Source organism: Manacus candei, unplaced genomic scaffold, assembly GCF_025592945.1.
Source record: "Manacus candei isolate 608988 ecotype Guabito, Panama unplaced genomic scaffold, ASM2559294v1 h1tg000147l, whole genome shotgun sequence".
NCBI classification, from domain to species: domain Eukaryota; kingdom Metazoa; phylum Chordata; class Aves; order Passeriformes; family Pipridae; genus Manacus; species Manacus candei.
In genome coordinates, this window is record NW_026138195.1 from 487,866 (window position 1) to 499,464 (window position 11,599).

The 11,599-nt window shown below is 58.8% G+C and overlaps 2 protein-coding genes across 2 annotated transcripts; both read right to left on the reverse strand.

The window, feature by feature from the left end:
* Positions 1-1,709: 1,709 nt before the first annotated feature.
* LOC127462954 (class II histocompatibility antigen, B-L beta chain-like) lies at positions 1,710-4,340 on the reverse strand. The gene is made up of 5 exons (XM_051771903.1): positions 4,198-4,340; positions 3,427-3,696; positions 2,470-2,751; positions 1,848-1,954; positions 1,710-1,749 (listed from the first exon to the last, which is right to left on the reverse strand). The coding sequence occupies exons 1-5, from the start codon at positions 4,280-4,282 to the stop codon at positions 1,741-1,743; spliced, it is 753 nt and encodes a 250-aa protein (XP_051627863.1). The 5' UTR covers positions 4,283-4,340; the 3' UTR covers positions 1,710-1,740.
* Positions 4,341-5,806: 1,466 nt separating this feature from the next.
* LOC127462953 (class II histocompatibility antigen, B-L beta chain-like) lies at positions 5,807-8,383 on the reverse strand. Its single transcript, XM_051771902.1, has 5 exons — positions 8,171-8,383; positions 7,402-7,671; positions 6,416-6,697; positions 6,041-6,147; positions 5,807-5,926 (listed from the first exon to the last, which is right to left on the reverse strand). The coding sequence occupies exons 1-5, from the start codon at positions 8,253-8,255 to the stop codon at positions 5,918-5,920; spliced, it is 753 nt and encodes a 250-aa protein (XP_051627862.1). The 5' UTR covers positions 8,256-8,383; the 3' UTR covers positions 5,807-5,917.
* Between the last annotated feature and the right edge of the window lie 3,216 nt (positions 8,384-11,599).

Genomic DNA, 11,599 nt, shown 5'->3' on the forward strand with positions numbered 1-11,599 from the left:
TAGTCCAAAACGGATCTAAAATTCTCCAGAAAACGGAATGCTGGATTTGTACTCAAGTACCAGCAATTGATGATGAGAATAGTGAGTGGCCCCTAATTGGCATTTTACTAAACGAGACAAACTTCGGTAAGTCCATGATGAATTTCCCAGGGACCTGGAAGCCAGTTACAGAGGCCTATTACCCGGTGGCCCTAAGTAATGTAATTTCTAATCAGGATGTTGTTCCCTGTATGATCATAAACGCTACAGGAAAAATCATTCTTCCCCCTACTGTGATAAAAACAATTTAAAAGAAGAAATAAACCCAGAAATTGTTGCAGGGATGGCACAGTTCCCTTTGAGATTAATTCCTCCCCAGGGTTCAGGATGGTATTGGATTTGTGAAAAGGAGGCCTGGAAAGTTTTGCCCCTTGATAAGGATCGGGCCTGTGCCCTGGGGGCAGTGATTCCAAATATAACAATTCTCGACCCAATTGATGAACCAGAATGGGAAAGACCCTATCCAAAAAGAGTGAAAAGAACTAGCAATCCCCTCATTGAGAGCCCTACAATTTTCCACAGCATAATCAGAGCTTTAATCCCATCTCTAGGAGTGAGTGAATTGGAAAAGGCAATTGTAAATATTTCGGCTGTTATGGAAAACATACAAGATCACACTCTGGATGCAATTGAAACCCTGAAAGAGCAGTTCCAAAGAATGGTCCTCAATTTTTTGCTAGCCTCACAGGGAGGTGTGTGTAAAGTCATCAATACCAGCTGCTGCTCTTACATAGACCAGACTGGTAGGATTAATAATGATTTGGCCGCAATTCAAAATCAAACTAAAATCTTACACCAAATATCTCTGGATGATGTCTCCCTAGGTTTAGGAGATGTCCTCCACAAACTCACCTCATGGTTACCGAACTGGACATGGATGAAACAACTGTTTATTTTAGTATTGTATATACTTAGTGTTAGTGTAATAGCTCACTGCATGCACCGTTTTATAGTTGTTGTAGGTGTAGGTAGTAGAGATTGGACAAGACCTTTGGGTTTTGTCCAGTCTCTAAGGGGGGACTGATGCCTTAAGCCCCTAATGTTTTTTTATTTTTCTAATATTTGTAAGACTTGTAAGTTTTATAAGTAGTGGAAGTAGATTTTAAAAGCAGCAACCTCCCCTCCCCCTTTTTGTCCCTTGTTCCTTTCCCTCTCTCTAGCACCCTTGTTCATACATTCCTTAACCCTCTTCCCCCATTCTATCCTCCCTATATCACTCATAGCCCCAAATCCAATAGAAATGTTTAGTCTTTTGTCAAGGCAAGGCCTAGATTGTTGGCAGAACAGCACATCAAGGCCTAAACCACAGAATACGGTCAAGAATTAGGTAACTATGTACCCTTTGTGCTCTGGTGATGGTGAAGATGGGATGAATGGGGGGTCCCGAAATACACCCCAGACTCATTTGAAGGGGGCCGACCCGGGGGGGACCAGAGTAAAGGCCACAGGGTGGGCACATCTGGGATTGGATGGATGGTGTTATAAAACGTAACCTCTCAGGCACGGCCTGCGCGGGTCTTGTAACATCTTAGCCTTGGCAAATAAACCCTTTCTTATCTCACCCCTAATTAACTGCTCTGGAGAATTTTTCAGCACCAAAATACAGCAGCAACACACGACCCCCCAAATTCAGCGTGGGGCTGGACTGGGGGGTCCCGGCTGGGCCTGAGGCCACGGGGAGGGGCTGCGGCCGCCGGCGGCTCAGGAGCTCTGTGGGGAGAGAAAAGGGGGTGAGAGCGGGCTGGGGGACGGGGGGGGCACACAAGCTCTGGGAAAGGGGGACACGACCCCCGGGGACCCCCCTTTACCTTCTCCCGCAGGTAGAAGCCGAGCCCCAGCGCCAGGAAGACCAAGCCCAAGACGAAGCCCCCGACCCCCACCAGGATCTTGCTGCGGACGGTGTCCGGTGGCATCTCTGGGGGGAGCCGGGAGGGTCAGCACCCCTAAAACCTCCCAGACACCACCCAGGACTCCACAAACCCCATCCTAGTCTCTCCCAGCCCACCCAGCACCCCCTGAGACCTCCTGCCAGTCCCTTCCCAGCCCCTTTGGGGATTCCACAAAGCCCCTCCCAGCCCCTTTAGGACCCTCCAAACCCCCTCCCATCATGCTGAGGACATCCCAGAACCCCTCCTAGTCCCTTCCCAGACCCCCCACCACTTCTCAGATCCCCTTCCAGTCATGACAAGCCCCCCCAGCCTCCCTCCTGTCCCGCCCAGGCTCCCCCAAACTCCCTCCCAGCTGCTCCCAGGATTCCCCAAAGCCCCTCTCAAGCCCTCCCAACACCCACCAACCTCCTTCTCAGCCTCTCCACCACCCTCGAGCCCTTCCTATTCCCCCCCAGTCTCCCTCCCAATTGCCCCCATTGTCCCCCTGAGCCCCCAGCCCCCCTGCCAGTGTGCCCCCGGTGCTGGGGGGGCCGGGCCGTACCCCAGTGCCGGCTGAGGGGGTGCTCCAGGCTGACGTGCTCCACCTGGCAGCTGTAGGTGACCCCGCGCCGGGGGGGGATTTCCAGCAGCACCAGCACCTGGTAGCTCCAGTCCCCGGTGGGGACCACGTCGGTGGCCACCACGTGCTCCGGCAGCTCCTGCCCATCCTGGAACCACCTCACCTGCACCGGCGCAGGGTAGAAATCCATCACGGAGCAGAGCAGGCGGCCGGGGCCGGGCTGGGAGCTCGACGGCACCAGCGAGATGGACACGCTGGGGGGCACTGGGAGGGACGGGGGAGACACTGGGCTGAGCTGGGGGGCACTGGGAGGGAGGGCAGAGGGCTTGGAGGGCGTTAGGAGGGAGTGGGATGGCAGTGGGAGGGACTGGGATGGCAGTGGGAGGGACTGGGAATAGAGTGGGGGAGAAGAGGCTGGGCTGGGGGGGCACTGGGGAGAGAGTTGGGAGATGTGGGAGTGAAGTGAGAACGACTGGGAACGGACTGAGAGGGTCTGGGAGTGGAGGGAGAGGGTCTGGGAGTGACTGGTGTGGACTGGGAAGGAGCGCTCCGGAATGGGAGGCTGAGTCGTGGTGAGGGAAGTCTTTGGTTTGGGTCTGCCTGGCAACTGGAGCGTCATCAGAGAGACGCGCTGGGATTGGCTGAGGGGCGGGAGCTCGGTGGCCCCAGCGGGGTGGAGACGCGGGGGGGGCACTGGGAGAGACTGGGATGGACTGGGATGGATTGGGATGGACACTGAAAAACTGGAATGGATTCAGATGGACTGGGCCTCACTGGGAGAGACTGGGATGGACTGGGAAGAACTGGGAGGGGCAAAATGCCACGGGACGGGCACAGGGAGGGTTGAGGGGTCTGGAGTGATTCCCAGAGAGGGTTTGAGGGGCTCCAGGGTCATTCCCGGGGCAGGGGCCGAGGGGACCCGCTCTGCCCCACCCTCACCTCTCCTCTCCACGCTGAACGGGCCGTACCCCTCGTAGCTGGGCAGGCAGACCCTGTCCACCAGAGACCGATAGTACTCCAGCCTTTCCTGTTGGCTGTTCCAGTTCCTGGCCTGGTACTCTCCAAATGGAGTGTCACCCACAAAGATCCCCACATCGCTGTCGAAGTGCACTTGCTGCTCCCGGTTGTAGATGTACCTGTGTATGAACCTCACCCGCTCGGTGCCGTTGATGAAGTGACACTCAGATTTCACCATGTCCTGGAACACCCCTGTGTGTGCAGGACACGGGGCAGGGGGTGCCCCTTACACCCCATCATCCCCCAGCCCCCCACAGCAGGGTGGGAGCTCAGGGGGTCACCCCGGACCCCCCTTTCCCAACCCCCCTCTGCCCCACGGACACCCCAGCACCGGCTCTTGGCTGGGGTGGAACCCCCCCATCAGACCCCCGGGGATGGACAGGGGGGTTAGGGACCCCCCCAGTGCTGATCCGACCACTCCCCCCCCAGGGAACCACTCCAGGGCTCAAGGGACACCCAGGGACCCCCATGGAACCCCTCTGCCTGCTCTCCCACACCCCCTTGCCCCCCTCTCCCACCCCTTTCCCACCACCCCCGAGACTCCCCCACCCTCACTTTGGGGCTCCCACCCCCCTCCCACTCACTCCGGGCCTTCCAACCCCCCTCCCTCCCACTTTTGGGGCTCCCACCCCCTCTTTTCTCTCCTCTTTCCCCCCATTTCCCACCCGACCCCCTTTCCCACCCCCTGCTCACCCGACAGCTCCTCGCCCGCAGCCGGGGGGGCTCCCAGCACCACCAGCACCGCCAGCACGGCCCCAGCTCCCCGCACACGCTCCATGCCCAGCGCCGGACAGCTGCTGACAGCCCCAAACCAGCCGGGCGGCGCCGTTTTGGGGGGTTTGGGGCGCGCTCTGATTGGCTGAGGGCGCAGTCGGGGCCCTTTTTTCGAGGCGTCTTCCCGGCGACTGATGAGTCATCAGCGCGGCGCGCTGGGATTGGGCGCGGGCGGCGTGGGCGCTTTGGGATTGGCTGAGGGCCGTTGGGGGCGTGTCCAAGCCCCTCTTTTCCGATATTTTGGGGTCTGGGGTTGATCGAACCCCCCTGTCCCTCGGATTTTTACGGAGTATGAGAGCCCATACTCCCGTGTTCCCAAGTTTTTCGGGGTCTGAATGTCCCCAACCCCCTGTTCCCGTGTTTTTTAGATGCTGATGTTGCCCAAACTGCTCTTTTATAAGATTTGAGGAACTGGGAGTGCCCAACCCCTCCGTTCGCACAATTTTAGGGGTCTGGGAGTACCTAACTCCCTCTTTTCCCGGATTTTATAGTTCTGGGACAGCCCAACCCCCCCATTCCTGGTTTACCGGGAGGCTGACATTGCCCAAACCCCCTGTTCCCAGGATTTTCAGAGTCTGGGTGTGTCCAAACCATCTTTCTTTAGGATTTATAATGTCTAGGATGTCCAAACCCCCCCTGTTCCCAGGAGTCTTAAGGTATGGGAATGTCTAAGTCCCTCTTTTCCAATATTTTGGGGTCTGACAGTGCCCCAAACCCTGGTTCGTGGGACTTTCATGGTCTAGAAGAGCCCATACCCACATGCTCACAAGATTTTTGGGTTCTGAATGTTTCCAGCCCCCCATTCCTAGGATTTTTAGGGTCCGCATGTGCCTAAATCACCTTTCTGCAAGACTTTGTAATTCTGAGAGTGTCCAAACCCCACTGCTCCCAAGATTTTTTATCTCTGAGAGTATCCAAAACCCCCTGTTCCCAGGATTTCTGCAGTCTAGGAGTGTCCACATTCCTCTTTTGTGATATTTCAGGGTCAGGGAGTGTCCAAACCCTCCCGTAGCCAGGATTTTTGAAGCCCCCCCACTTCTCTCCAGTAACCAGGAGTGCAGAGAACTGGGAAGCTTCACTGTGTGCGGGGAGCTGGGGACAGGATTATGTCCCACATCCTCTTTTTCCCCACCTTTCTGACCTCTCCCACCCCTTTCCCATCATTCCCCACTCCTCAGCCCTGTCTCGCCCCCGTCCACTTTTGGGGGGTACCACTCCCCTCCCACTGAATTTGGGATTCCCAGCACCTCTTTTACGGGGTTTACGTGGGTCCTGGCACCTCTTGGGGTGCACTGGGTGCCCTGTTGGGGTGCAGATGCCCCCTCAAAACCCCCCAAGAACGGGGTGACATGTAGAGGACTCAGGGGGTTCCCCATTCCCGATCCATCCTGGGACTGGTTCTGCCCCCCTCAAACTCTGCTCCCCCCGCGGTTTCCCCCCAAGTCACCCCCAGCCCCTTCTCCCCAGTGAGCAGGACTGCAGAGCACTGAGAAGCTTTACTGGGAACACTGGGAACAGCTGGGTGGGGTGAGAACAAAAGCAGGGAAGGGGGGGACAGGCAACCTCCCAAATGAGCGCAGGGTTTGGGGGGTCCCGGCTGGGCCCGAGGCCACGGGGAGGGGCTGCGGCCGCCGGCGGCTCAGGAGCTCTGTGGGGAGAGAAAAGGGGGTGAGAACAAAGGGGCTGAGGGGGAAGAGAGGGACCAAAGGCTGTGGGAGAGCAAGGGGGGGGACACGACCCCCATTTGGGGACCCCCCTTTACCTTCTCCCGCAGGTAGAAGCCGAGCCCCAGTGCCAGGAAGACCAAGGCCAAGACTAAGCCCCCGACCCCCACCAGGATCTTGCTGCGGACGGTGTCCGGTGGCATCTCTGGGGGGAGCCGGGGGGGTCAGCACCCCAAAAACCTCCTCCCACGCACCCCCCGGCACCCCACAGAGCCCCGCCCGCTCTCCCCCAGCCCACCCGGGGGTCCCTCCAACCTCCTGCCAGTCCCTTCCCAGCCCCTGCAGGGATCCCACCCAGCCCCTCCTGGCCCCTTTAGGACCCTCCACCCCCCTCCCATCACCCCCAGCACCCACCAAACTCCCTCCCAGTCGCCCCCAGTTGCCCCCCCGGGGCTGGGGGGGCCGGGCCGTACCCCAGTGCCGGCTGAGGGGGTGCTCCAGGCTGACGTGCTCCACCTGGCAGCTGTAGGTGACCCCGCGCCGGGGGGGGATTTCCAGCAGCACCAGCACCTGGTAGCTCCAGTCCCCGGTGGGGACCACGTCGGTGGCCACCACGTGCTCCGGCAGCTCCTGCCCATCCTGGAACCACCTCACCTGCACCGGCGCAGGGTAGAAATCCATCACGGAGCAGAGCAGGCGGCCGGGGCCGGGCTGGGAGCTCGACGGCACCAGCGAGATGGACACGCTGGGGGGCACTGGCAGGGACGGGGGAGACACTGGGTTGAGCCGGGGGGCACTGGGACGGAGGGGAGAGGGCTTGGAGGGCATTGGGAGGGACTGGGATGGCAGTGGGAGGGACTGGGAATAGAGTGGGGGAGAAGGGGCTGGGCTGGGGGGGCACTGAGGAGAGAGTTGGGAGATGTGGGAGTGAAGTGAGAACGACTGGGAATGGACTGAGAGGGTCTGGGAGTCGATCGGGAGGGACTGGGAGTGACTGGAAAGGACTGGGAGTGACTGGTGTGGACTGGAAGTGACTGGTATGGACTGGGAAGGAGCGATCGGGCCTGGGAGGCTGAGTCGTGGTGAGGGAAGTCTTTGGTTTGGGTCTGCCTGGCAACTGGAGCGTCATCAGAGAGACGCGCTGGGATTGGCTGAGGGGCGGGAGCTCGGTTGCCCCAGCGGGGTGGAGACGCGGGGGGGGCACTGGGAGAGACTGGGATGGACTGGGATGGTCTGGGATGGACTACGAAAAACTGGAATGGACTGGGAGAGAGTAGGGGACATTGGAAGGACTGGGAGAGACTGGGATGGATTGTGAAGAACTGGGAGGGAGCAAAAGGGCACGGGACAAGCACAGGGAGGGCTGAGGGGTCTGGGGTGATTCCCAGGGAGGGTTTGAGCGGCTCCAGGGTCATTCCCGGGGCAGGGGCCGAGGGGACCCGCTCTGCCCCACGCTCACCTCTGCGGTTCACAATGAACCGGCTGGACACCTCGTAGTTGGGCCGGCAGACCGTGTCCACCTCAGACCGTGTGAGCTCCATTCCTTCCGAGTCACTGTTCCAGTACCTGGCCTGGATCACCCCATACGGGGTGTCCCCCACATAGACCCCCACATCGCTGTCAAAGTGGGCGTACTGCTCCCGGTTGTAGATGTACCTCTCCACATACCTCACACTCTCGGTGCCATTGATGAAGTGACACTCGCACTTTCCCAACCACTGGAACACCCCTGTGTGTGCAGGACACGGGTCAGGGGGTGCCCCGTCCACCCCCTTCATCCCCCAACCCCCCACAGCAGGCTGGGAGCTCAGGGGGCCACCCCGGACCCCCCTTTCCCAACCCCCCCCTCTGCCCCACGGACGCCCCAGCACCGGCTCTTGGCTGGGGGAGAACCCCCCCATCAGCCCCCCGGGGATGGACAGGGGGGTTGGGGACCCCCACACTGCCAATCCGATCCCCCCAGAGCCCCAGGGAACCGCTCCAAGGCTCAAGGGACACCCAGGGACCCCCAGGGCACCCCTCTGCCTGCTCTCCCACACCCCCTTGCCCCCCTCTCCCACCCCTTTCCCACCTGCCCCACAATCCCCAGATCCCCCCCCCGCCCTCACTTTGGGGCTCCCACCCCTCTCCCACTCACTCCGGGCCTCCCCACCCCCCTCCCACTCACTTTTGGGGCTCCCACCCCCTCTTTTCTCCCCTCTTGCCCCCCTTTCCCACCCCCCACTCACCCGACAGCTCCTCGCCCGCAGCCGGGGGGGCTCCCAGCACCACCAGCACCGCCAGCACGGCCCCAGCTCCCCGCACACGCTCCATGCCCAGCGCCGGACAGCTGCTGACAGCCCCAAACCAGCCGGGCGGCGCCGTTTTGGGGGGTTTGGGGCGCGCTGGGCTTGGCTGAGGGCGCAGTTGGGGCCCTTTTTTCGAGGCGTCTTCCCGGCGACTGATGAGTCATCAGCGTGGCGCGCTGGGATTGGGCGCGGGCGGCGTGGGCGCTTCGGGATTGGCTGAGGGCCGTTGGGGGCCCCCGCGGCAGCCCCGGGGCTGGGGGGTTCGGGGGGTCCGTGGGCTGCGGGGGAGGGGGGAGCTCAGGGCCCATCAAAAATGCCCAGCCAGGGCTCCCAAAGCTCAGGGCCCACCAAAAATACCCAGCCAGGGCTCCCGCAGCTCAGGGCCGCCCAAAAACGCCCATCTGGGACTCCCACAGCTCCCACGGACCCCCAAAATCACCTGAGGGCGTTCTCTGACTGGCTGAACTCGGGGAGGGTTCCGTTCCGGACGGGTCTGCCCGGCAGCTGATGACGCGCCAGCAGCGCTCGCTCCCATTGGCTGCTGCTGCTGACCCCGCCCGGGACTTGGGGGGTCCAAGGTGGGTTTTGGGGGTTCCCAGATTGCTGGAGATGGGGTTTGGAGTGTCGTGGATAGGTGGGAATGAGGGTCTGGGATGCCTGGTGTGCCCAATAACCCTGTGTTCATGAGATTTTGGGAGTCTGGGAGTGTTTGAACCCCCCCTGTTCTCAGGAGTTTTAGAGTCTGGGAGTGTCCTAACCCCTCTATTCTAATATTTTGGGTGGGACCTGGGCGTGCCCAAACCCTTGTTTTCACAATTTTGGTGTCCTGGGAGTACCTAAACTTCTCTTTTCCAGGACTCTTTTTGGATCTGGGAACACCGGGAGACAATGGGGAAAGGGATGAGGACACCAGGAGAAAGTTGGGGACACCAGGAACTGGGAATGGGGATATCGGGAGTTGGGAATGGCAACACCAGGAATGGGAACCAGGGGGGACCAGGATGGGGTCAGGGGGAACAGGTTAGGCATTACCAGGAACTGGGAATGGGAACACCAAGAGTGGGAATGGGAACGTGGGGAACCAGGATGGGGACACTGGGGACAGGAACGGGGACACTGGGAGCAGGCTGGGCATTACCAGCAATGGGAATGGGCACAGCAGGAATGGGAATGGGCACGGCAGGAACTCTGTGTCTCTGGTGGCCCCCCGGGCTGTGCCTTGGAGCCCTGACAGCTCCTGCAGGTCGCAGCTTTCCCAAGGCCTGGCAGCCCTCGCTGCCGTTGCCGGTCCTGCAGCGCCGGGCGGGACGCGCTGCGGATCCCGCCGGGCTCCGGCGCTGCCACGGAACCCGCCGGCACCGTCAGCCCGCACGGCACCCACGGCAAGGGGCACCACGGCCGGGCAGCTGCTCCCCACGGCATCGCCAGCCCACAGCACCCGGCAGCTGGCAGTGACTCACTGCAGCAGGAGAGCAGCAAAGCCTGGCAGCAAACTCCCAGGGCAATTCTAGGGGCCAAAGGGACGCTTCCAGCAGCATTCCGGAGTTGAGTATTCCCGCAGAATTCCTTCTCCAGCTCTGCAGCCTCTCGTGCTGTTCCAGGAGTGTCGGGTTTACACTGCCCTCCTGCTGCCCCTGGCTCAGTGCTCGCCAGGTTCAGTGCCCCCTTGGCAGTCCCGGACAAAAGGAGGGCACTGCTCTGCTCTGCTTTCTGCTGCTGAACATCCTCATTCTCCTCCTCGCAAGGACCCACAACTCTCCCGCTTTACAAAGAGCAGCAGCACTTGGCAGGCCCGGCAGGATCTTCCCCACAAAGGCCGTGGCACTGCCCTGTGCTCGTCCTGCCACAGGAGCTCAAGGCTTCTGGACAGCACAACTTCCCAGCAGTGACCTCCCTGCTCCAGAGGGATGAGGAGCCTCTGCTGAACTGCAGAGATTCACACACTGCAACCATTGCACTGCCTGCATTTCCTGCCATTCTGCAGCACTTGGGCATCTACTCTGGCTCTTCCTGCTGTTTAAGAAGGAAGTTTGCAAGCTCGGGGAACTGGATGGAGTTTTGTTCCAGCTGCCAGCTAAGGAAGTTTTCAACCTGTTACACAATACATGCAATGAAAGCTACAGTGATTTAAGAACTTGGACTCCAGCAGAACTGTTGGATTATTTATTTCATCAGGAAAAATATATCAGGAAATAAAGCCATCCCTTAATATATGTAAGTCATATATAACTCATTTAGGTAAATAAATAGGCTGTAAAAAGGAAGTTACTGAGCTTATATATGGGTAAATTAGAGAAGGGAGCAGGATACAATGCTTGGGATGCTCCTTGGAATACTAGTCCAGAAATGTCTTAGTACAGAGCATTAGACTCCACAACAGAATCTTGCCAAGTAATTATATGCACATAGGAAAGTGAATTGTTTGGGATCCTGACCTGGCTTTTGGAGGTATCAGGAGCTCCTAAAAAACAAAGATCTTAAACTGAAAGCTTTATTCAAGTAGTTGAATCTACCCAGCACAGGGCCTTCTACAACTCATGATGAGCTTGCTTTCAAGACAGAAAACCCCAAACAGGCACAATCTTCCATTCCAAAGTCTCACCCACCTGCCTTCATCTCATCCCTGCCCTCCCCCAAGAGGATTCCACCAGCCAAGCCCAGGGCACTCCAAGGGAAACCCTTGTGTGACCTTGTCTGGTGTTCCCTGGGCACTGAGGGAAGAAGAGAAGTTTATCAAGGTGCCAAATGCCCACGGAGATCTTGGAAATCAGCTCTTCAGGATGCCTTGCAGCCCTTCTCAGTCAGCTTGAGCTCTTCAAATACACTTCTCCTCAGCATTTTCTCTGAAAGGGTCACTATGGTCTGAAGGGTCAAACTCAGAAGTGTCGGAACCTGCAGACAGTCCTTCCTTCTGGGCAGAGATGCAGCTGCTTGGGAATTTTATTCCCTGCTGGCAGCTTCCCACAGAGCTGTGGGCACACATTCTCCAGGCAGCTCACTGAATGCAGAGTTTCCTTCCAACCTGAAGGGAGTCTTTGCTCTACAACATCTCTGCCAGGTGGCACTGTGTGATTGCAGGCTGGTTCTCCTGGCTCTGCCTGTGTCCTGCTCTCCTTGGAAAGCACCATGTCCATGAGGATCCAGATGTTGATCCTGATCTCGAAGAGAATCAATAAAATATCATTAAACAGGCATAAAATGTCAAGAATCGATGAATGAAATGCCAGGTCTATCTGAAAATAGACACAAATACAGCGTTGTGGAGCTCCTGGTCGGGCTTTCCCAGCCGTGTGGGGGGCAGGAAGCCCTGGGGCCTCACTTCTCCTGCCCCCTAATTAGGAGCAATTTATTAGGCCAGTTAACCACGGA

Coding starts and splice junctions, on each gene's coding strand:
- LOC127462954 (XM_051771903.1), bottom strand. CDS start 4,282: ATGGAGCGTGTGCGGGGAGCTGGGGCCGTGCTGGCGGTGCTGGTGGTG. Junction 3,697..4,197: donor TGCGGGCGAGGAGCTGTCGG/GTGAGCAGGGGG, acceptor CTGCACACACAG/GGGTGTTCCAGGACATGGTG. Junction 1,955..2,469: donor CCCCCTCAGCCGGCACTGGG/GTACGGCCCGGC, acceptor GGCTCCCCCCAG/AGATGCCACCGGACACCGTC.
- LOC127462953 (XM_051771902.1), bottom strand. CDS start 8,255: ATGGAGCGTGTGCGGGGAGCTGGGGCCGTGCTGGCGGTGCTGGTGGTG. Junction 7,672..8,170: donor TGCGGGCGAGGAGCTGTCGG/GTGAGTGGGGGG, acceptor CTGCACACACAG/GGGTGTTCCAGTGGTTGGGA. Junction 6,148..6,415: donor CCCCCTCAGCCGGCACTGGG/GTACGGCCCGGC, acceptor GGCTCCCCCCAG/AGATGCCACCGGACACCGTC.